This window comes from Sarcophilus harrisii, chromosome 6, assembly GCF_902635505.1.
Source record: "Sarcophilus harrisii chromosome 6, mSarHar1.11, whole genome shotgun sequence".
In the NCBI taxonomy this organism is placed as follows: Eukaryota; Metazoa; Chordata; class Mammalia; order Dasyuromorphia; family Dasyuridae; genus Sarcophilus; species Sarcophilus harrisii.
Window position 1 is genome coordinate 204,837,736 of NC_045431.1, and position 26,045 is coordinate 204,863,780.

Genomic DNA, 26,045 nt, shown 5'->3' on the forward strand with positions numbered 1-26,045 from the left:
TACAATGATTCTGATGAGACTGATGAGATCAAGTGAAACAGTACAAAAGAGAAGAGGGCCCATGATAAGTATTGAGGGCACCAACAATTAGTGAGCATGACCCAGATCAAGATCCAATAAAGGAGCCTGAGGAGAATTCAAACAGAAAGAAGGAAAACTGGAGAGAATATCATCACAAAAACCTATAGAGACATGGGTATCAAGAAGAAGATCATTCATAGTATCAGAAGCTGTAGGGAGATCAGGAAGGATGACAAGAAAAGGTCATTAGATTTGGCATTTAAGAGACCATTATTAGTAACTTTGGAAAAATGATTTCAATTGAATGATGAGATTGGTAGCTGAAGTGCAGAGAATTAAGAGAAAGGAAAGGACATGCATGTAGATGACCTTCTCAAGGAGTTTAGTCGTAAAAGAAATGAGAGATATAGGATGATGCTAACAAAGATGAAGGGATCATTTAAAGGCTTTTAGAAGGTAGAAAAAACAGACGTGTTTGTAAGCTGTAGGAAAGCTGCCAATAGACAAGGAGAGATTGAGAATGAGTTAGAAAGGGGAAATGATAGAGGTAGCAATCCGATGGAGAAGAAATAGAAGGCATTGCTTGGACATATAAGGGGAATTAGTAGCAGAAGGCATCTGAGTGATATGAAATGAAGAGAGAATGAGAAAATCTGTCAGTGAAGAGCTTTTCAAGAAAATATGAGGCAAGATTCTTAAATGAGATGTTGAGGAGGTGCAAGGAAAAATGAAAAGGCTTGGAAAAGCTGCTGAGGTGAGGGGAAGAGAGAAATTATTAGGGAGGTATAAGAGGATTGCCTTTCAACATGAGGGCCCAGTTGAGATTATGTAGTGGACACACTCAGAACAATTTCTTTATTTTCTCGAGCTTTGTTTGACAGTAAATAAGAGTTAAGCCAGGTGGATGGTAGGAGTAATCTAAGGTTGGAATTTGGCCAAGAAAGATCTTCAAGGATTAAGGGACAAAGGATTTGAGGTAAGAGGAGAGTTTATAGTTGAGCTGATTCATTAAGATGCCAATATGGAGAAAAAAGGGAGTACAGCCAGGGTGGTCTGGGAAAGAACTGAGGGGTAGAGGGATTGAAGGTTGTAGTAAGGATGAAGAACTGGGCTTGCAGTCCCCAAGCAGTGAGAGAGAAATGATAATAGATCATGATCAGATAACAGAATTTCAGGATTCAGGAACATGAATGTGGATCACTTGTGGAGTTAAGGAATAGGTCATGAGAAATGAATAAGTTAAAGAAATGAAAAGTTAGGGAGTACCACCATATTTGCTGAAATCCCCTAGCATGAGAGTTGAGGTTGGGGAGCAGTTGGCTGTGAGACAAGCACTGAACTTATTGAGGAAGGAAGATTGGTGTTCTAGAAGTCAGTGTATAGTCAGAAATGTGGCATCCCTCCAAGATGGATTACATTTTTGTCTTATTTATTCATTTTTGACTAGGTTAAAAAAAAGGATAGTCTTCATTTCTTTTTTTATCTCCCTTTAATTACTGATTGGGTATTACCTGGGTCAAACTGAGACCTGTTAAAGAGGTTAATTTAAAAAGATCAAGGTCTCCCTAAAAGAACCATTTCCAGTCATGCTGTTCTAGACCTTGCCACTGGGCTCAGATGGCTCTGGAGGAGAAAATGAGGCTGGTGACCTTGCACAGCCCTCCCTCACTCAAATGCAATTCATTTGCATCACCTTCTTGTTGTCATGGTTGTCTTGAAGAACAAAGGACAAAAAAGGAAGAATAGCAGCAGCTATAGCTACCACCAGAATCTCAACTGGGTGATAAATATGAATTGAATGAATTTCAGAAGAGAAGTTATTGAGTGATGGAAGTAGAAAATGAGCCTGGATCTGACAATCCAGGGGCAAGAGCTCTTCCAGTTTTCCACCGCAACCAGTGAGTTGGGGGTATAAGTTAAAGTACAACCAGTGCTGCAAAGGGTATCCAGGGAAACCATGTCTCTGCAAAAAGATGCAAAAAATGAGAACGAGAAAGCAAAGAGTTTAAGATGAAAGCTTGTTTGCTCTCTGTGGAACAGAAATTCCAGGGAATATAGGTAGAAGGGCTGAGTAGCTTTAGAAACAAACCAGAATTGCTGGGATGAGGAGGATTTGATGGGATAGAAGTAAGTTAATTAGTGAAGAATATGTTGAGATTGGTTATCATTGTCCAAAGGGTGAGTTGTCCCAGGCTTTGGGCTTTGTGTATCTGAAAGGGATAGGGGCAGTGAGGAAAGTATGAAGGTTCCCTAGATGCAACTGTTGTAGACATGTAGGTAGTCCTACTACAAACTAAGGAAGAGAATCGACTAAATTGAATTTGGGAACTTGTACAATGCTTTCAATGACCTCAGCTGCTCATTAAAGCAAAACATCTTAAACACATTGATAATCTTCTGATAGTGTAATATAACTATATTATAATATATAATTTGATATTATAATATATAACCTGACTATCTTATAATATAATAGGGCTATAAATCACAGAACATTTTAATCTACAAAGAAATGAAATTGTTAATGACAATGGTGGGCTCATTTTTAGCAAGACGAAGCCTATTCCTGTGATTTCACTAATGTAGGAAGTTCAACTCCTTCTAGCTATGCAGATAGGTAACTATTTTTCAAATTGTCACCTTAGAGAATTACTGAAAAACCAAGAATTCTAGTGCCTTGGCCATAGTCATAAAACCAGGATTTGTTCAAGATGGTTCTTGATTGGGTCTTCCTGAGGTCAAGCTTTTTCCCTACTCTACATTGTCATCTTGCAAGAATATAAATCGTCTGAAACATTTACTCAAAATGATTATTGTAAAATATATTATCCAGATTATAATCATCATGATAGTCTGAGAATATAATTACCGAGATCATATATTTTCCAAGGTATATATGATCAGAAAGGGAGGTGGGCTGATCATGTAGTGAGATGAGGGGCAGTGTGGTAGATACACTGGTATGGTACATATGCCCTAAAAGAAGGCTTCCATCTCATTGGGCGAATCCTCTAAGGAGGATTTGTGGAAGGCCATGGACAAAAATCATATGGGACAGATATTATGGAGCTAAGAAATGGATGGATCACCATTTTGCACTACTGAAGGGAATGGTCTTGTGGACAAGGTCACAGATTCAATGAAAAATTTGAGTAATCTGTACCTTAACAGGATTATTTTCAAAACATCCTTGATAAGTAGTCATCCAGTCTTTGCTTGGAACTTTCTGGGGAAGGGGAACTCATTACTTTACTGCCCAAGGCAATCCAAATAAATTTATTAAAATAGCAATAACAACAGGAAGTACTTGGCAAATTCCTTCCTAAAGATTAGATGTATGTGGTCCAGCACAGGAATGTAGACTTCCCAACATCATGTATAAATGAATACCAAGTCACAAAAAGAATACACAAAGAATCTTTTGAGTTTGTCAGCCTCTCTGCCCACACTGAACTACACACATAGACTGAAATCTGTCTAAAACTTAGTAGTTATATTTAGGGAGTGGTCTGAGGCACAAAGACGTGTTTTTTGGGGGAAGCAAAAAAAAAAAAAAACAACTCTTTCTCCAAGCAAAATTTCATGGACACCTGCACTGGCCACCCCCAGAATTTTCCACTAAACCTAGTGTTTTTATTCTTAACCTTGGCTCTATCTACTGTCTGTTTTTTTCTGCTCCTGTTGCAGCCATAGTGAGTTACTGAAGGCGGAGCTAGTTATAGAAACATTCATATTGTTTGAATTCAATTGCCCCATCCTTATTACTTGGCAATTCTCTTATTCCTCTCTTTTCCTTCCCTCCCTTCCCAATCCTTTCTCACCCCCCAGAATATTCCCTTGCGGTTGCTTGGTTTATTTGTAACTGGATCAAACCCTGTCTCCTTTCTCTCCTCCAACTTCAGCCAATGAGCTGATAAAGGATGATATTTACAATCAGGTAGAACTAGTCCGAAACATATTTGTATTGCCCAATTTCAACTGGACCCTTCTGGTTGCTTACCATTCCATTTAACTTTTTCATCTGGTCCCTAGTTGATGTTTTCCCTAGTAATCATGTTTGATGTTCCACTTTTGCTCCACTTTTTTTTTTCCAATACCTTCCCCTCTAGACCTCTGAGTCTATGACTTCACTTCATGCAAGTAGGAAAAGATTTTATACATCTGCTATGAGAGGACTCATCTTCTACTCATCTCATCACATCTCTGTCTCTAAACCTATCCACTCATTTTTCCTATAACCCCAAACATAGGAGCTATTTTCCTTTCTTATTTCTTCCTTCTTCTCTCTTCTCTCTCCTTTCTCCTTTCTAATCTATTCCCATGGTTTCAATTATTATCTTTATGTAGATCATCCCCTCACTTGTGTCTCCATTCCTAATACCTATCCCAGAGCTCCAATCTTGAATCTACGAATTCCTGCTGGACATCTCCATCTGGCTAGCTGGCCAGAACCTTCTTAGCTTCTCTAAAACTAAAGACATCAACTCTCCCAAATCTTCAAATATACCTTTTCCTGTGCCACCATTCTCCCAGTGAGCACTGGCTTCTCTTCCTCATTCCAAGTAGTAAGTAAATGATCAAATCTTGTTGCCATTGCTCAATAGCTCAATAGCTCCTACTTTCAATTCCCTGGGCAATGAAGTTCAGATCCTTATCTCTTCTCATCTAGACAACTGTCAGAGCCTTCTATTAACTTTCCACCCAGTGTAGCCTTTTTCTAGCATATCTTTCTCACCAATGCCCAAATAACCTCTCTAGTCCAAAGATAAGGATAATCAAGTCATTTCTCCAATGAAAAATAGCTGAACCTTTCCTGATGAACATAGTATATGGTCATGATGCTGTTTTTTGATGCCTTTATATTGTGACTCCCACCCACCTGTCCAGCCTTATTCCACACAATTATCCTACTTGTACTCTATACTAATCTATCACTTTACAGGTGAGGAAGCTCAGAAAGGTTAAATGATTTCTTGAAGATCACATAAACAGTAAGTAGCAAGACTGTAATCTTTTCACTTTATAAACTGGGTAATCAAGCCAAGCCTTCTGTCATCTGTTGACCTAGGATACTTCCAATGGAGACTGACTCCATTTCATGAGATGTGATCTGGCTCTATATTAATGGGTATGTGTGACCCATTTACTCCCTGTTGATCCTTTCATCCCTGGGACTAGAACGATATTGAAAATTATTAGCAATTGAGCCAAGAGGTACTTTTTCCCAATAAACTATGAAAAATTTTCAAAGATGCTGCCATCTTTCTTTTATTGTTTTGGGAGTCTGCCAGCCTCTCCTCCAGATCCTGATTCTACCACTTACTACTTGTGTGACTTTGAACAAATCACTTCAACAATTTGGATTTCAGTTTTCTCATCAGCCAAAGGGAGGAATTGAATACCCTATCGAAGCGATAGTTGTAACCGTGAAAATTGAACTTAAGGAAGAGAATTTAGAAAAAATACCTGAGGGTCTGGGATAGAATCTTGGGGGAATCCCAAAAGATAAGGGATTCAATCAGCAAGAGAAGCCAGGAAGGAAAGGAATGAGTAATCAGGAGGAATGAGGACCATCAAGTATCAGGAAGGGGGAGTTGTTTTTTTTTTTTTTTTTTTAATTTAATAGCCTTTAATTTACAGGATATATACATGGGTAACTTTACAGCATTAACAATTGCCAAACCTCTTGTTCCAATTTTTCACCTCTTACCCCCCCCACCCCCTCCCCTAAATGGCAGGATGACCAGTAGATGTTAAATATATTAAAATATAACTTAGATACACAATAAGTATACATGACCAAAACATTATTTTGCTGTACAAAAAGAATCAGACTCTGAATTATTGTACAATTAGCTTGTGAAGGAAATCAAAGATGCAGGTGTGCATAAATATAGGGACTGGGAATTCAATGTAATGGTTTTTAGTCATCTCCCAGAGTTCTTTTTCTGGGTATAGCTAGTTCAGTTCATTACTGCTCCATTAGAAATGATTTGGTTGATCTCGTTGCTGAGGATGGCCTGATCCATCAGAACTGGTCATCATCTAGTATTGTTGTTGAAGTATATAATGATCTCCTGGTCCTGCTCATTTCACTCAGCATCAGTTCGTGTAAGTCTCCAGGCCTTTCTGAAATCATCCTGTTGGTCATTTCTTACAGAACAGTAATATTCCATAATTTTCATATACCACAATTTATTCAGCCATTCTCCAACTGATGGACATCCATTCAGTAGGAAGGGGGAGTTTTGAAAAGACGTGGGTATGTTGAATGCCAAAAAAAGCTCCAGGAGAATGTAGACTTCAAAAGACCTTTGGCTTTAGCGAGAAAAAGGGTGTGGGTGACCTTGGAGAAAAGTTTCATTATGGTTTCGAGAAGCCAGAGGTTGCAGGAGATTAGTAGGTGCTGAGGAGATAAGGTGAAGGTACATTTTACTTATTAGAGAACTTTAACAGTGAACAGATGTGTATTAGAACAGTAGTTAGAGAAGGAGAAGTGAAGTTCATGAGTACTGCCAGGAGACTGATAAGAAATCCAAAGCCTTAGAAGTTGATAAGGTCCTTTTCTGGGGAAAGAATGGGATAGAGAGGGAAGCTCTATATCTCCATTCTTCTTCTCCCTCACAAAGCAAATCCTCTCAAGCTGTTTAGTCGGAACTGCTCTTCTCTTCTTGCTCACCACTGGAATCAACAGAATTCTGAACTGACCTGTTATTTTATATAAAAACCAAAGGGTGTAACTGAGTCTTTTCAGCCAACACCAACATACTTCCTATGTGGACATCATTTCACTTCACCCAAGGGACTCTACTTCTTCCAAATTGATCAGGATTTTTTCATACCTAGTTAAAATGTCTTTGATAGATGGATAGATTTAATAGGGAGATCAAGACCTTTTTTTCACAATTAGTTCATAAGTTCAGTTGATTCTCTGGGCAAGTCTAGGGATACTAAACTATTAAGGTATAAGTATGGGACATCCCTGATACTTTTTTAATGAGTCAAAATTAGCTACTATACCAAAAATCTTCAAAAAGAATATACAAAAGTATATTATATAAAATATATACAAGGCTTCTACCAAAATGAGAGAAAACAACAACAAAACATACATGAAATGAAGGGGTTAACATCTAGCGTCTCTCAAGATCTACAGTGAACCAGAGGAGCATAGTATGCTCCAACATAGTTTGTACACATAGACAATAGTGAATTGCAGTAATGTACAGTAAGATACAAAAGACAAGGAGTCACCCCTAAATCTGCTCATGATCCTTTCCACCCAAAAGAGGGTCATTCCCCATACAATTCACCTTTGAGAAGGAGGAAAAATTCCCAAGGGAATAGAATGGTTTGTCCTAAACCATTATTAATACTACCAGTATTCCTAAGGATGTAATATAGATTGTTAACAGTCAGTTCCACAGAAGGAAGTGGAGTTCTTTGTCATCTATCAGCACACAAAAGGTGCTGAGCAAGGCGATGCTTCTCAATCCATCTCAGTGAACTAAGCAAACATGGCTTTCTCGGTAGAGTCTTTGTAAAATCTGCAGTTGACACATCATAGGAGCTGCCTTTTTGTTCCCAAACCAGTTCCTTTTGTATTTGAATGTCACTGGGGGTTGTGATACCTTGACACATCTTGCCCAAACCTAAACATTCCCACCATCCCATGGCCTGTAGCATTTTATTATCAACATCATTATAATCAATGCCTTACTTCGTAAGCTGTTTATAATTAACAGTGTCAGTATCAAACTATTTCTCTTGTCTGTGTGCTAGAGATTCTGGGTTCCATATTTCTCCCATTTTTCTGCAGCTCAATGTTGATACTTCCTTTCTTTCCCTCCCTCTTACCCTCTCACATTCACATTCATTCTCTCTCTCTCTCTCTCTCTCTCTCTCTCTCTCTTTCTCCTCCTCCTCCTCCTCCTTCTTCTTTTTCTTCTTCTTCTTCTATTTCTTCTTCTTCTCCTTCTCCTCTCTCTCTCTCTCTCTCTCGCCTTTCTCTATGTCCCTTTCTTTCTGCCTCTGTCTCTCTCCCTCCTTCCCTTTCTCTTCCTTCTCCCTCTCTTTCTTTCCTTCCCTCCCTCTCTATTTCTCTTTGTCTCTTTCTCTCTGTTTCTCCTCTCTCCTTCCCTCCCTCCTTCCCTTCCTTTGTGTATGTGTCTCTCTGTTTCTCCCTCTCTCTCTGTCTCTGTCACTCTCTCTCCCTCCTTCCTCTCTTTAACTTTCTCCTTTCTCCTCTCTCTCTCTCTCTCTCTCTCTCTCTCTCTCTCTCTCTCTCTCTCTCATTTGCAAAGCATCTAGTTTTTGTTTAGTCTTATTTGTTGTTTTATCATTTTTCAGTCATATTCAACCCTTCATGACTCCATTTGGGATTTTTTTGTTAAAGATACTAGAGTGACTTGTCATTTCCTTCTCTAGCACAGTTTACAATAGCTCTCCAACTTATAAAAGCAAAATATGGATATGTGTAGATGATGAAGATAGTGATATAACCCTGTTATTTACAGGGTTAAGGGACTTGCTCAAGGTCACAGAGCTAGTAAGTGTCTGGGCTAGATTTGAACAGAGGAAGATGAGTATTCCTGCATCCAGACCCAATACTCTATTCACTGTACCACCTAGCAATCGTGTAGCTGTCTTGCTCATATATACATACGCATATTTTGCTTTTATAAGTGGGAGAGTTGTTAATATTTAACTAAGCATCTTTGTTGGAAAATAGCCTTTTACAGATTAGACAATCAGCCAGTTTTTCTTCTTCACTTTAAATTCTTTCCATCGATCTTCCTCATTATCACTATCACCACTATAAACACCAACTAGACCATGTTTGAGCGGATTTTCCCCTTCTCCATCTTTCACCAGCTTGGGATAAGCTACTGTCATTCAGCCAAAGCTCCCTCCTTCTCAAAGAGAGTAGAGTCGGCATCTGTTGCTGCTGACTCTCTCCTCTCTTCCTCCCTCAAGGAATTGACAGGCTGGAAGCTATTATTGAAGTTTCCTTTTTGTTTATTTAAGCTCTTAGCTCAGTGTTCCATGTCTTTGGCATTCCACTGTGCCATTTTGCTTTTAAGTTTCTTTCTTTTTCTTTCTCTTTTTTGATGGAAACAGACCAGTTCCTTGTTGGATTATACATTCTTCTCCAGGCACCCAAATTTCCTTCTCTCCATCCCAATCTAGATATTGCTGGATCAAGAAATTAGGATAATATGGAGAAACAGGTGGATTTCTGGTTTGATTATATAATGGGAGACTTTAGGATAATACAACTGCTGAAGTAGTGGTAACTGCTACCCTTGATACAATAGGTACATCATTCTTCATGCTCCTTGCTTGTGGCTGGTAAAACTGCTGACAATCTGGTGAATACTGGGCCTTCTGTGCCTAGTCATCTTGGACAGGCCGAAGGTAATTGTACAGGTATATATCAAAAATTCTATAAGTTGGTTCCGGACCGCTTCATTAAAACAAATATTACAATTAAGCAACCCAAGTTTTTTTTTTCTTTCCTACTACTTTAAAACTTGTTTATATGGCCTGTTAATCATACAGTTGTATTATGTCTAAAAAATATACATACTTAAAGATGTTTTATTGCTAAAATAATAATAATGCTAACCATCATTGGAGCCTTCAGCAAGTCATAATCTCTCCACAGGTGGAGGGTCTTGCCTCAATGTTGATGGCTGCTGAATGATCATTGTGGTGGTTGCTGAAGGATGGAGTGGCTGTGACAATTTCTTAAAAGAAAACAGCAATGAAGTTTGCTACTGTGATTGACTCTTCCTTTCACAAAAGACTTCCCAGTAGCATGTGATGCTGTTTGATAGCATTTTGCCCACAGTAGAAATTTCTTTCAAAATTGGAGTCTATTCTCTCAAACTCTACCGCTGCTTTTTCAACTGAGTTCATGCAATATTCTCCAATATTGTTGTGTCTTAGGAAACAGAGAGATCTGAGGAAGAGACTGAGAAAGATGGACAATGGCCAGTCAGTGGAGCAATCCAGAACACACAACATTTATCTATTAAGTCTCCTGTCTTATTTGGGTATTATTTGGTGGCACCCCAAAACAATTGTATTAGTAACATCAAAAGTTGCTGAGCACAGATCAACATGTATAATAATAATAATAAAGTTAAAAATTTTGCAAGAATTATCAAAATGTGGGGCAGCTAGATGGTGCAATGTTTAGAGCACCAGCCCTTAAGTCAGAAGGACCTGAATTAAAATCCGACCTCAGACACTTACCACTTCCTAGCTGTGTACCCTGAGCAAGTCACTTAACTCCAACTGCGTCAGGAAAAAAAAATAACAAAACATGGCACAAAGATACAATATGAGCACAGGATGTTGGGAAAATGGCACCAACAGACTTGCTCAATACAGGATCACCACAAACCTTCAATTTGTAAAAAACAAAAACAAAAACAAAAACAAAAAACAACCCCCCCCCTCAAAATCTGTGAAATATAATAAAGTACAATAAAATGAGTCATGCTTGTAGTCTACATTGTACCTTCTCCACTTTGAGTGGATGACCAGTGAACCACAACAAAGACAATGTCAGCCATAGCAAAAGATGCTGATCTTGTAGCATCTAAGAGAAACAAATATTTTCTGGGACTTCTGGCAAAATCTACTCTAATTGTTTTGCCATTGATATTCAGTGGAGGATGAAGATTTAGTAACAGAGAACTACTGAAGAGAACAGCAAATCCTCGATTCTACTAGACTTGCCTCTTATAATATGAGTTATTGACAGCTATTGATGCATATGGAGACTTTGCCATCATTATAGTATCTACTGAAGTATGAGGAACAATAGTCAAAGAACAATAGTATCAGAGTAATAATCCATAGACTGGGCAGTCTCTGTGGTTTTAATAGGACTTCCTGTTCTAAGTCAAATTTATCAGCTCCACATCTAAAACATTTGAGTCTTAAAATTGTTAAGGCAGCACTTGCTACAAAGCCAACCTCAAATTTAGATCTGGGATTGCTGTAATACATTGCAATATGATTTCCTTGAGTCACTAATTTTTTCTGATTGATTTCTATTGATCTGGAAGCATCTTGCAATCAATGATTATTCTATAAAGAAGAAATCATGACTTTTATACCTATTTTTCTCTTTCTCAACCACACATCTACAGGCTGAGGACTCTTAAAGGATTCCATTCTCTCTCTAATATAATTTTCTGTAATAGTAACAGGAAGTGGGGGCAACATAATTGTCTTTCTCACCCATTTTTAATATCAGTCCTGTAGTCATGTTCTCCATAGTCAACATCGGAATGGCCACCATTTTCTATGTCACTATTCCTTCTCTCTTTGTTCCCCGTCCAGACTATGATAATCCCTGGAGTCATCATATCTGTCATTCCTTTGATCACCAGATCTTTTAGAATCTGAATCTTTTTGTCTATTTCTGGATTCATGTTAGTTTCTGATCACCCTGACTTATGAAATCTTCCACTACTTTCAATTCTATTGACTCTTTTGTATGAATTCATAGTCTTGTTTAAAATGCCAGTATAATGCTCCAAAATATCAAATCTTTTTGAGACATGGTTAGGATCAAGATTAAGTTCCTGGGGTGAACATGGACAAACCAGTGTACTCACCCCTAACTGGGCTAAGTAAGGCAACCCTTGCAACTCAAAGTCCCAGAGGCACTAGCAACAGTCCAAGATTTGAACAAAATGGCAACTCAGCTGACTGTCATCTCCTACCCACAAAGCCATCCTTGTCCCTCTTAGCTGCCCACTACCTGCTGGAGCTTCTGATACTTAAAAAAAAAAACTGGACATGACACTACTTCAATTTTTTATATAATCATGTTTCTTGATCTTTTTCCCTTATTGAAATTTTTGTATTTGTTGGTGATTGTTAAAAAAAATTGTTGAATAGGAAGGGAGTAAAAGATATGAAACTGAGCAATCAAAAGGAAAATAGATTTTTTTCTTCCGCTTGATAAATTGTTCTAGATATACTTACAGTTATTTGTATGGTCCTTAAGGGCAGAAATTCTCTTTTGCCCCTTTTTGTATGCCCAGTGCTTAGCACATTATCTAGCACATAGTAAATGTTTAATAAATGTTTATTGATTACTTGACTGATCCAGAAAGATTATTTGATGATAGTTTTATGTTCATAAAAAAAAAAACCTGGGTTATTGTTCTACACAGCTGTGTCACCAATTCATAGAATGATCTTGGACAAGTAGTTGACTTCTCTGGGCCTCAATTTACTCTTCTGTAAAATGTACTACTTACCACCCTAGGTGAAGTTTGGATTACCTGCCTAGCTATGACCTGCTTTGCAGATAAATTTCAAGTTTAGGAAGATAAGGCTACATTGCGAGATAGTCATGGGAAATAAGGAAACATATTATAGAGGAGTTGGTGTCCAAATATCTTGATTTGAATTTTTGCCTCTACTGGTCTTAGCTAAGTGACAGTGGACAGATCACTTAAGGTCTGAGTGCCCCAGGTTCCTAAGACTATAAATGACAAATGAGATGAAGATTGATAGAAGGAATTTTCACACATGAGGGTTCTACAATATTGAAATCACAAATCAGAGCCAAAATAAAAGCTATCATGGGAGGGCTAGGATTGGGGGGTGGCTGAAGAGATAAGTGTCCACGTGGCCAAGGATGGGCAAGGTACTGGCTGATAGGTCCTTGGAGGTAGCCCTGAGGAATGACTGGGAGGACAATACTACCATTGACAGAAAAGGAGGAGGCAGGAAGAAAAACCAGTTCCAGGAGGAAGATGATTAAATTTAGCTTTGGGCTTGTGTAGTTTTAGGTGAAAACATGACACTCCTGTGGCGATATCCAGCTGTTGATTATAGGATTCTAAACAATAGAATGGGCTTTTAAGGATCTTATCACATTTCAGATCTTAGAGATCTTCAGTAGTATAACCCTCTGATTTGATAGCATAGGAAAACAAAATCGGCAGAGACCCAAAATCACAAAGCTAATGTGTCATAGCAGGGACTAGAATCCAACTCACCTCTAAGCTAGTGGCTCCCAGAAAGTGATCTTGGGAGAGAAATTAGGGAGTGCTATAGATCCTGAAACTGCACTAAGGCAAGCTCTGAGGATGAGTAAACTTTTCGAAAGAGAGAAGTAAAGATAAAAAGAACAGAGTTGTTCAAATATAATTCCTTTCTTAATTCAACTCCATGGGAAATTCAGAAATCACATGCTGTCAGATCTGGAGCCTGGGGCAATCAGAGCTTCTAGCTTATCACAAGCTCCCTAAAGAGTTCACTGAACATCTTCAAGGTTGAACTCACAGCTGGAACTCTTGCAATTTAATTTTTTTTAAAAAACTGTTTGAATTAGAAAGCTCTTTGGGGGTTATCTATCCCAAAGTCTTCAGAGCAGAGATAAATAAAGGGATGTGAGATTTCTGAGAGAATGGCTAGACCCAGGGTAATCTGGACACATCACACACTCTTGCTATTAAACGTTGGCATTCAGTTATTGGCAGGCCCCAATCTGCAAGCATGCTCTGGTTCTTCCCGTTGGTCAGAAGAAGGTTCGGGGGCTCAAACAACCTCCCTCTAGCTTGGAGGGGGAGAGCCAACAGAGATCTCTCTGAATGGGAGCAACAGCGAATCATAGGCAGAACTCGAACCCAGGCCTCTTTAATTCTAAGGCTAGGAGTTACCAGGCACCGAAGGTGAAGGAAATAAATAGCCTCAGGCTCCATGAATGCAGGTCCACTACAGAAAAGTTCTGGGTGTGGTTGGAAATAGATGGGGGGCTGAGGCCGGTTGGGACTCCTGAGCGTTCTAGGTGAGCTCTGGTGGTCCGACTTGGGCCGGCCCAGCCAGGGACACTGAGTGCCAGAGTCAGGGGCCAGGCAAAGATCTTCCCGGGAAGGCGGGCGGGCGGGAGGGAGCGAGGGAGGGAGGGAAGGAGGGAAGGGAAAGGAGAGCGAGAGCTGCCTCAAATGCTTGAAATAATTCCGCTTCCGTTTGGAAAGGGGCAGCTTCAGTCTCCGCCGCCGCCGCCTGCCCTGCCGCCTTCTCCTTCGGTGCGCCCCAGTCGGACCCGGCCCGGCTCTCCCTGAACTCCGCTCTGCGCTCCCCGCCATGGCAACCTCCCCCCAAAAGTCGCCCTCGGCCCCCAAATCTCCAACCCCAAAGTCTCCCCCGTCCCGGAAGAAAGATGACTCCTTCTTGGGGAAACTTGGAGGAACTCTGGCCCGGAGGAAGAAAGCCAAGGAGGGTGAGTAGGGCGCGGGACCGGGCTCCCGGGGCTCCCCCCCAGCTCGGAGCCAGCCCAGTCGGACAGCGCCCTGGGAGGGGCGGCCAGGGCAGGGCAGGGCAGGGCAGGGTTGGGACGGACCGCATTGGGGGGGAGGGGGGAGCCAGGAGGCTAGGACCGGGGGTGGCCAGGCTGAGTCTACGTGCTTCCCAGGGTGGGGGCAGCGCATCTTGGGACAGTGCGATCCGGGAGCCCCGAGCTGGCTGTGGGCCCCGGGGCTGGAGGGGCTGGGGGTCGGGTGTGAGTGTGTGTGTGTGTGTGTGTGTGTGTGTGTGTGAGCGTTTGTATTTCCTGTGAAAACGTCACTCTGGAAAAATGCGGGAGCCCGGAGCAGCTCGGGCCTGCCCCGCCCCTCGCCGGCCGGCCCAGCTGCCCGGATGTCCGCCGCCTGCACCCCCGGCCTGGCTAGGCCCCTGCCCGGCTGCCCCGCTGCTCCCTGTGCTCTGCGCCGTGGGGAGCCCCCCTCCGAGAGCTGCCAGCCACGGCTCCCCTCCGGGGCTCTGTGCGCCTCCTCCTGACTTTCCAGTGCACGAGCCCACCTCCCTTCCATCTCCTAGTGGGGGACGCCGTTCTATAGCTTCCCGGAATGGCAGGAAAGGCGGGCGGCTGGGTTTCTGCGCCGCCGCCGGGCTCCCGCAGCTGGACGGGGCGCGCCGGGGAGCCCCCCTGCCCCGTGCTGGCTTCCTCGAAGAAGGGAGGCCCCGACTGGCCAAAGCTGGCCTTTGGGTGCATAATCTCCCTCACTCCCAGCACCCCTTTTCAGAGGGTACAGACTCCCAAGGTCCTGCAGGGCCAGGACCAGAATTAGAGTGATGATGACAGGATGAAAGGGTTCCCCAGTCAAATCCCAAAGCATTTTCGAATAGACCGCCCCCTTTCAGCCTCGTGGCCTTCTGAAGTCGGGGCTGCTGGTGTCCTTAACCCCATTTTTGCAGAAGCGGCAGCATCCAGGACAAAGGAGGTGTCCTCCTGGGAGTGCGAACCCCAAGTCCTGATTCTTAGGGCCCCAATCCCCCCCTATCTTAAAATAGTCCCTTTAGCGGTTTTAAAAAGACCCAGCTGTTGTGAAGAATTCTTATCAAGGTTACATTGTCTTTTGGGCTTCTGACCACACCTTTCCAAGGAAGTAGTGAAAGTTTTGCTTCTACCGGTCTTGCTAATGATAAAGCTGAAGATGAGGGGGTGTAGCGTCCTGTGGAAAGTTTTATAATCTCTAACTGGCAGGGCTGGAATTTCATTTCAGCCTAGTCAGGCCACTCAGTCCCTCGGGCATTGAGCTAAACTCTGGAAACACACACATAACACGCACACGCCCACACACACACAAATTAATTAAATTAAAATAAAAAGGCTACCAAGCAAGGAATAAGCACTTATTAAGCGCTTATAGCGTACCACGCATTAAGCCGAGCTCTGGAAATACAAAGAAACTTAAAACACAGTCCCTGATCTCCAGAAACTCACAGTCTCATGGGGAAGATGACATTCAAACAGCTACATCCAGAATATGGACAGAGTAAATGAGAGATAACCAAAAAAGGAAAGCCGCTGGAATTAAGGGAGGTTGGGAAAGGCTTCCTATAGAAGGTGAGGCTTTAGCTGAGGCTTGAAGGAAAACAGGGAAGAGAGGAAAGGGGAAATGTGGGGAGAGAATGTCCCAGGCATAAGAGACAGCCAGTGAAAATGCTGGGGATCAAGAATGTGCTGGGTGAGAGCAATAGGGAGGTCACTGCAAGTCCAAGCCCATAAGACAACATAGGAAGGAGTCAGGTTGTGAAGGGTTTTGAAAACCAGAGGATTTTCTTCTTGATTCTGGAAGTGACAGAGAGCCACTGGAATTTATTGGAGTGCTGTTGTTTAAGCCTCCTGGACTCTGTGACCCTATTTGGAATTTTCTTGGCAAAGATACTAGATGGTCTATTATCTCGTCTCCAATTCATTTTACAGATGAGGAAACTGAGGCAAACAGGGTTAAGTGACTTCCCCAGGGTCACACGGCCCTCAGCTGTATCTTAAGGCAGATTTCAACTCAGGAAGATTAGTCTTCTTGACTCCAAGTCTCACACTCCATCCACTGTGCTATCTAGCTATATGTTAGCAGGTACTTAATAAATGTTGAATTAAGCATTTTTGCAAAGACGAAATACTGAGAACGCAAAGACAAAAATGAAATAACTTCTAACCTCAAGGGGTCTATAGTCTTCTATACATTAATGCAGAATTTATACATATATATTATATTTCATATGTAATACATATCATATATAAATTTTATATTTACCAATAATATATATCAAAACAATACACATAGATATAAAGATAGAGACTGAAACTGTGATTTCACTGATAGAAAGAACTCCAAGGTGAGGAAACCATTGATACCAATGCACATCTGTACATTCTTTAAAATTTATAATCTCCAAAAAATTTTCTGGAGCACTGAATTTGTCCAGGGTCACACAGCCAGCCTACGTTGGAGGCTTGAAAAATCCAGGTCTTTCTGGGCATTTCTCTAGTTCTGGTATCATAGCTGCCTCTTGCAAGTACAACATAAAGTTTGTAATACAAAGTAATTTCAGGGGAATAGGGAAGAGAGCAGGAATACCTGAGAGAGAAAGGGAGCATCAAGACCAGGCTGGGATAGGAAGTGGGACTTGAACATTCAAGGCACAGGGGGAAGCTTGTGCAAAGCAAGGAAGTGGGAAATGGAATATCACGGATTGGGGAATAATAGGCTAGTTTGGCTGGAACTAGAGATTATAAAAGGCTTAAATAGCAAAGGGAGTCATTTTTATTTTATCCTACTGGTAGTAGGTATCCCCTGAAATTTCTTGAGTATTATTGTTGTTTGTCCTTTGTTGTTGAAGAGGACCATAATATCAAAATCACATGCAAGTGAATTGGATTTAAGCGAGGGAGGATTGTACAAAGTCGCCAGCCTCACTTTCCCCCTCCAGAGCTATCTGGATCCAATGGCGAGATATAGACCAGGGCAACTGGAGATGACCCTGTTTCCAGTGGGAGACTTTCACCTTTTTAAACAGATCTCAATTTGACTGAATCTACATCCAAATTCTTGAATAAATGAACAAACGAATAAATGCAAGATGGTTTAGGGAAAGAAATTAACCTCTTGTTACTTCAGTTTTTTTTTTTTTTTAAAGAATTTCACAAACTAGCTCTCCCTTCTCTTTGCAGATTCATCATGCAACGGCACCCACTCTGTCATGCCCACACATTTTTTTCTCTCCCATCCATGTCTTTGCAGGCTGTCCCTCATGCTTATAGGACTCTCCTTACTCACTTTATCGTTTGGAGACCCCTCTCTTCCTTCTAAACTCAACTCAAGTACCCCCTTTATGCATGACCTTTACTGATTTCTACCCCATGGGATAATCTGCCTTGTAAGATCCCTTCCCCCTGAAATTAGTTTGTCATTTCAATAAAGTGGAAAGTCTACTAGATCTGAGATCAAAGAACTTAAGTTCACAATCTCCCCTCATGCTTACTACTTGGGAAAGTTGGAGAATCTCCTCAGTGTTCTATAAAATGGATATGTTGGATTGCATGGTCTCTAAGGGATTCTTCCAGTCTTGACCTTTTATGGACTGACTTGTATGGGTTCCTTTTTGTTGTTGTTGTTGAGGCAATTTTATTAAGTGATTTTTTACCCAGGGTCATACAGTTACTATGTGTATTTAAGTGTCTGGGGACATATTTGAACTCAGGTCCTCTTGACTTCAGGGCTGGTGCTCTATCCACTGCACCATCCAGCTGCCCCTATTGTGAGTCATTTTTAAAAGTTCACAGATCCATGATTAAGTATCCCTGATTTGGGACTAGATTCTAACAAGCTGTCTGGTACCCTCACTAAGCAAAGCACCTGATTTTTAGCAGGAGGATCTGGCTTCAAATTTGTCTCAGCCACTACCTAACTAACTACTTCACTTCATTACTGTGGGCCTTAGTTTCCTTATCTGGAAATTAGAGGAGTTGGATTCTAAGGATTTCTAACAAAATGATGATCCTCTTAAGGTTTTTTTATTATTATTATTAAAGCTTTTTATATTCAAAACATATGTACAGATAATTTTTCAACATTGATCAACCTTGTGTTCCAAACTTGCCCTCCTTTCCTCCACTCCCTCCCCTAGATGGTAAGATAGATATAGATGTTGTACATGTTAAAATATATGTTAAATCCTATATATGTAAACATATTTGTACAAGTATCTTGCTGCACAAGAAAGATCAGATCAAAAAGGAAAGAAAATGAATAAGAAAACAAAATGCAAACACTGTTCAGGTTTTAGAAAGCTTTAAGAAGCAACATTAGTCCAATTATTCAGGGACATTTAAAATTGGTTCAAATCCTTTTTTGTGACCCGGGAATCAAGAATCGACAGAAACCTCTATTGAATGCCCAGCTTCAATCAGACCTTAAGTTAACAATTATTTATTTAGAATATACTTTGTGCCAAGCACTTTTGGGGGGCCTTGAGATACAAGGACAAAAACTGAAATAATCCCCTACTCCAGAAGACCTTACATTCCAATGGGAGAGAACAAGTAGGTGTAAAAGTATATAAAATGTATAATTATATGTGGGCAGCTATCCATCCAATGGATAAAGTGCTGGACCTGGAGGCAGACTAATCTTCTTGACTTCAAATCTGACCTCAGATACTAACTGTGTGACCCTGGGCAGGTCACTTAATCCCATCAGCCTCAGTTTTCTCATTTGTAAAATGAGCTGGAGAAGGAAATGGAAAACCACTCCAGTATCTCTGGCAAGAAAACTCCAACTGGGGTCACAAGAATCAGACATGATTAAAAAACCAAAAAACTAAACGACAAAAAAGTTATTTGTTTATGTTATAACCATAAAATGAAGTTATATACATCTATATATTCATATATATTCACACTTGCACACAAGGACTAGATTTTAACTCTTCTACTTTTAGAATTGATTAGAGTGTTGCTCTGTAGGGATGGATGACCCTTGTCTTGGAGGTAGAAGAAATGTTCCCCAAGCCAATCCCAAACTCTCACTCCCCTTCCCAAGACTGGACTTATGGCCACTTTTCTTTAATTATGAGAAGAGATGCTTCTTTTCTCAATGAAGAGATTCCCTACAAAGAAAGTGGAAGGAGAAGGAGCTTGGGGCAGGATTACAGAGTCAGTCAGCAGCGTGGCCTCCAATTTCAAAAGCCACTAAGGATTTCTGGGGCCAAGAGTTGTCTGGCTAATCATTTCTGTAGGGAGAAAATCCAAGCTATTTTATCATTCCCTGAATCTGCTAATATCTAATTATGGAGCTCACAGGGGGGAAAGGCTCCTATTGCCTGGAGGTGATGGCTAAATGTCCTATAGAGCTTTCTTCTCTTTGTCTTCAATTCCTCCCAGGCTGGCTTCTGGGAAACTGCTTTGCACAGACTTTGGAAAGACAGCTGGACATCCTTGATGTAAAACAAGCCTTTTTCCAATCTTAATCTGCACATTTCTAGGATCTACTCCAAGACCTTCAGCTTGCTTTCTGAACTCTTTCAGGCACCAGTGAGGGGGTATCTGCTGCTTACTGGGGCAGCCCATCTCCCTTTTGGATAGTCCTAATCATGACTAAGTTGTTCTTGTCATCATGTCTATATCTATATTGTGACTTGCCTCTGTGAGTCCAGTTTAAGAACTGGACCCATGCAGAACATGTCTAATTCTTCTTAAAGGTTATCAAATAATGGAAGATGGCTCTCATTTCCCTAGATAAAATGCCTTTTGTTGTTGTTCACTCATTTCAGTTTTCTGGGCAAAGATACTGGAGTGGTTTGCCATTTCCTTCTCCACCTCATTTTACAAGTAAAGAAACTAAGGCACATGGGGTTAAGTGATTTATCCAAAGTCTTGCACAACTAGCAAGTATCGGAGGCCAGATTTGAACTCATGACTCACTAGTCCTCCCTGAACACTCCATTACCCCCACCTGCTCATCTGTCTTTGGTGTCCCACCTGTTAATTACCTCTTACCTATAACTCCAAGAAGCTGCAGTGCGAGTCTTCCTACCTTCCGGCTCAGCAATCTATCCACTGTTCCACTGGCTGCCCAGTCCTTAATTCCTTCAACTAATTCTTTTATCTATAGTCTCTGGTCCCCTCAGCAGTCTGATCGTCTTCAGGATGCATTCTAACTGATGACTCAGTTGTCCATTTGAAAATATGGTGTTTAGACTTTACAGTGCTGTTGTGTAAATACCCCTTTTATCTGAAATACACAGAATTCAATTGGATATTTATTTCGACATTTATGGAATATTTATTGCTATCATGAACTGTGGGAAACAAAGACAAAAATAAAGCTGATCCTGCCCTCAAGGGAGTTTATGTTCTATTAGGCAAGGAGTTGAATGCAACATATTAACACATGTAATATATAGAGAGACAGATAAGAAAAGAATTCTCTGCAAAGTAAAGGTAGATTTTAATAGACATCTATTTCAGCCAGCTCATTTTATTAGATCTGAGAAAAGAAAATACTTTTTCAAATCTACATAGATTATAATTTACAGAGCCAGACTTAAATTTAGGCCTTTTTACTTAAATTGAGCACTGATTTATGTCAGTGCCCCAAAATATTATAGCCTCTAGACATGAATTTCATAAAAGCAAACAGAAAGGAGAGGTAGTGCTTAATTTCTGTTATTAAGTTCCTGTCTAATTAAGGTACTTATGCATATGGGACAAATTTGGTGATGAAGAAAGTATCCTAGAGTCAAGAGATGTGGTTTCAAGTTTCAGTTCTAATATTTAACTCTGTAATTCTCAGTGAGTCATTTAAAGTCTCTGAGCCAACTTCTTTTCTCACCTATAATACAGGGATGTCCCTGTAAAGGGCTCAGCAAGCCCTCGTGCCAGAGTTGCATATCTTCCTTGAACACTTCATACACTCTTCCTGCTCATCTGTCTTTGGGTCCACCTCTTAGCTACCTCTCTCCTGTGGTTTCCAAGAAGCAGAAAGCTACACCCTGGTAAAATTTCAGCAGATGGACAAAACGCAGACCTCAAACCCATTAGTAAATTAGGAGATGTCTAGTCCAAGCATGTGAAGACTTCTGGTGGAATGGGTAGATGAGAGCAATTGGTTCCAAAAACCATGAATTAGAACTTGGTCAGTCATCAAAGACCCCAAGGTCATCCACTGCTTCCCAGACCATTTCGGGGTGTCTTGACTTTTGTCTTGCCACTGAACTCTGATGACTCTGAAAGAGTCACTGCTGACCAATTTATATCACTCTGCCTCACTTAAATCAATTCACTCTCAAGTCAAGACATCATTGTCGGGGTCATTGATCCTCTTTGAACATGAAGGCTCATCATCATCAATAACAGGGATGTGATATTTACAGAATCTCTTAGAGTTGTTATGATGACCAGTTGGGATAATATACATAAAAGGGATTTGTGAACATGAAGCTCCATAGAAATACACATGATTGTTATTACTAGAGTTATAAGTGGTGCCAGAAATCTCATTCTCCCTTCCATAATCGGCCTCCTCTACTCTTGGATCAGTTCAACTTGTTCACTCCAGAACAAACAAAAACTTCACAGGCTAGCAAACATGCTTTCACTTCCAAAGAATCCATCAGTGAACAGCAATCTACTAATAAGGATAGTAAATGATGACTTTGTTCTCAGTTTCAAATGATATTGTCTAGACGACCGGCAAAGGTGATGGCGTAAGAGGAAGTATACAACCCAAGTCTCTTGCACAATTACTCTAGAAAAGATTTCAGAACAACCCCAGACAAAGTGGCAATTGGGAAGTCTAAGGAGAATTACAGTGAGCCCATTTTTCTAGCTCAGGTTGGCACAGAGTGACATCCAGAGATCCTTTTAACCCTCTTACCACAAGAGCAAAACCAGCCCTTCCAGCCCTGTTACTTCTAAAACTCCCAGAGAGCCACATCCAAACAACCCCAGATTATTGGGGATTCTCAGCTTGAGGCATACACAACCGCTCACATTGCTTCACCACTTTCACCTGGATGAACACTGATCTATGGGCAAAAAGAGAATAAAGTCATGCATCATACCTAATCACAATAAACGTCCCAAGCCTTCATCCTAACCTGTTTTTTTGTTCTTTGTTCATATACCCCTGAAGGTTAGTTTAATTAATTATCAACATAAAGAGAACATTGAGACCATTTTTGCCCTCCCCAGGCTAAGGATAATAAGTAACTTTAAAACCTCTTAGGTGCCATAATACCCCATATCCTTCACAGTTTATTAGAGCCTAAGTTTGGAAAGATTAATCAGAGCCAAAGTAACTCATGAAATCTAGATACTGACTCTAACCGGGAGAGAACTAGACACTGGGAAGATAAATGTATAGGGGTCACTACAATTCTTGAAGTTCTGCTGCTGAAGTGCACATTGATCATGATCTGCAAAAATAGACCATTAACCCATGAAGTATTGGGGTGAAACGAAGTGGAGAAACAGCATAGTATGGTAGAGATTTCATTGGATTTAGAATTAAGATTTGAATCTTGATTCTTCCAATTAATTACCTGTGTGACTGAATAAGCCACACTTCACCTTTTGTAGCCTCAGTTTCCTTATCTGTAAAATTATCAAGGTCAATTAGATTATCTCTGAAGTTTCTTCTATATTTGTGATCTAAGTGACTAGCTTCTACCATTATGAATGGGTGACTTATAGGTCTTTAAAACTACAAAGTGTGTGTGTGTGTTTGTTTGTCCTGGGATAAATGGGCTAAAACCCTTAGCAATTATGGGACACTAGATTTCAGACATGGCCAATATGATAAAGCAGGGATTTGGAATAAGACCTGGATTTAAATACCAACAGTGCTACTTACTACTAGTATGATCTTGGCAGGTGCCTTAATTCTCCAAACCTCAACTATAAAAACAGGGGCATTAAATTCAATGATTTCTAAGGTCCATGGAAACCCTAAATCTATTATATTATCTGGTGAGATGATAAAGTAATAAGATTAATTTGGAGGTAGAGCAATAGATCTCTTTATTTTTTTGATCTGTAGAAATGATCTATGAATTGAAAAAAGCATCTCAGAAAAGGCAAAGGGATAGGAGGATATCAAATGGACCATTCATTCTTGATATGAAATAGAAATATCCATTGTATTTGATCAGTTATAATCTAAGGTTTAAATTTCTCTTTGAATTGGTCTTTAATGATTTGTTTTAATTATGGTACTGATCCCTATCTTCTTTATCAGAAAAGTATTATTTGTAAACACTTGAATGTATCCAAGTAGCTGAGGAAACTGATTGTCAAATGAAAAATCCCCCTCTTTTTAGTGCAAATAACCACTCCTAAATCTATTGGTTTGGATCTTGTAGATGCTAGGTTTTCTAAAAATTAGGAAGCTTCCATGATGCTATCTTTCAGGAGTTCTATCTACATTAGCCTACTGAAAAAAATGTAATGGTCATGGGTTTCTGAGTTTATCTATGCTTCTTTCATTTATTGTATTTGGGTATCATTATGAGAATCGTTTTTTACATTTGATGAGTAAGACAGGAGAGGTCTGGATTGTAGTACAAATGCTTTTTGAAATCAGTAAGTCAGGTGTTTCATTTCATCTGGAAATCTCATTCCGAGTCAGCTGGAGGTCATAATTATCACCTCCCAGTACCTCTGGGCATTTTTTGTGGGGAAAACACCAGTGGAGGCAGACACTTTTTCCCCACGGTGTCGGCTTTCAACATATTTCATCACTGTCTTGTTCTTCTTATTCTCCTTGTTTCCTGATCGATTTGTAAATGTGGATACAGCCTCCTCTCTTTGCTGCTGAAAGATAAAATTCTGACACAAAGGATGTGATGTCCTTGATGAAAGGAATTGGGTATCCTGGGGACAGTGATGTCTGGGGTCTCTTTGATGACAGGAGATTGGAAGACAAATTTACCCAGATATTTCTGATCTGTTGGATCAGAACCTGAGGGTCTAGTGTCCCCAGTTTCCATTTAGCCCTCTCAGGAGGTACCAGCTCTCTACTATTTTCTCTACAGTCTCATGAATATGTGAAATAACGAGCCATCCAGTTATGGTAGCATCCTGATTTCCCATTTGGTATATCACTGCTACTTGTGAAATTTCATGGGAAAGTTTTAAAATGCATTTTTTTGAGCTGCAATGGTGTAGTGAGAAGTCAGATGTGAAGCTGGGATAATCTGGTTTCAAGTACCACAATAAATGCTTATTAGGTCAATTAGATGGGGTAGTGGATGGAGTTCAGGCCCTGAAGGACAAATTCTCCTGAATAAATCTGGCCTCAGACACTTACTAGCTGTGTGACCCTGAGCAAGCCATTTTACCCTTTTTGCCTCAGTTTCCTCTTCTGTAAAATAAGCTAGAGAAGGAAATTGCAAACTGTTCCAGTATCTTTGCTAAGAAAACCCCAAATGGGATCATTGAATAACAACAGATGTGTGATCTTGGATAAATCCCTTAAAATCATAGACTCATAGATTTAGAACCATGGGAGATCTCAATAATCTTTTACTCTAACCCCTTCACTTTACAGCTGAGGAAACAGAGGTCTAGGAAAAATACAAGAGAAAAACCTAATGCAACACAAATAGAGACTTGAAAAGTTCTGTTACAGAGAAGAGCCAGGTTTCAGGGAAATCTAGATATTTTGTCTAGGATCCTCTTCTCTGTAAAATGCAGGTGATAAAAATAACAAATGCCTAAGCAGGTAGATCATACAGGAGATAGAGTGCTGGGCTTGGAGTCAGGAAACCTGAGTTCAAATCTTGCCTCAGAAACTGAGTTAGTTGTCACTGACCCTCTTGTGAGAGTCAATGTCTTCCTCTGTAAAGTAAGGACAAATAATAGTACCTACCTATGCCGTTGTTGTAAGGATCAAATGAGATAAAACACATAAAATGACTTGTAAACCTTAAAGGGTTATTGAAATGTTAGCTATTATTATTATTGCTTCACTGGCTTGTGAAGATCAAAGTAGATAATGTATACAATGTGCTTTGTGAGCTTGCAATGGCTATTATTTATGAATAAATCCTGAAGTTGAATAGGATGGCAGGGCTTGATTCCTAGCATCACTCCCAGGTGGTGGAAAGGAAGAATGATTTTTTTTCCTTCCTCTATTCCTCTTTCTCCCTGAGTGCTCCCCCCACTCAACACCACCCTCCCTTTCCTTGGAGTCTCATTATGTTAAATTAGAAGTTCTCCCGTGATGAGAACAGGAGGGTCAGATTGGGCTGTTGGTCCTCTTGCACCTGACTCTGAATGATGGGCATCAAAATTTCACACCTCGTAATAGCCCTGCCAGAGGAGGGTGTCTGAACAATTGGACTCTGACACTTTAATAAATCAGAGACGTTCAGCCACCGAGAGCAAAGTTCAAAATTGCTGAAATTGGTGTTGGAGCAGATGGGGAAACAGACAGCTCCGTCTCCTGAATTGGATGGATAGCAATTGTCATTCAGTTTATAGATTCTAACTGTCAAGTTTTCAATGGATATGACATCCATTTTTAGTAATTTGGACTCCCTGCTACCTGGCCCTTTCATATTACTGGTGCTAGAGGTGTAATTCATGGTCTAGCTCATATTCCTGTTTTAAAAAAATCCTTGTCTTGCTCCACTGGGCAGAGTCGTGTTTTGGAGTGTTTGCCGAAGATGGGCTATTGTCCTTTATACGAGTGTGA

The 26,045-nt window shown here is 40.5% G+C and overlaps 1 protein-coding gene and 1 pseudogene across 1 annotated transcript in view; one reads left to right on the top strand and one right to left on the bottom strand.

Moving 5' to 3' along the window:
- Window positions 1-7,510: 7,510 nt before the first annotated feature.
- Window positions 7,511-11,546, bottom strand: LOC100923194 (annotated as a pseudogene).
- A 2,434-nt stretch (window positions 11,547-13,980) lies between these two features.
- Window positions 13,981-26,045, top strand: part of PARVA (parvin alpha) — a 160,837-nt gene continuing 148,772 nt past the window's right edge. Inside the window, exon 1 of the mRNA XM_031941900.1 lies at window positions 13,981-14,281. Within this exon, the coding sequence (XP_031797760.1) occupies window positions 14,146-14,281 (136 nt within the window). The 5' untranslated portion in view covers window positions 13,981-14,145. The remainder of the gene's footprint in view (window positions 14,282-26,045) is intronic.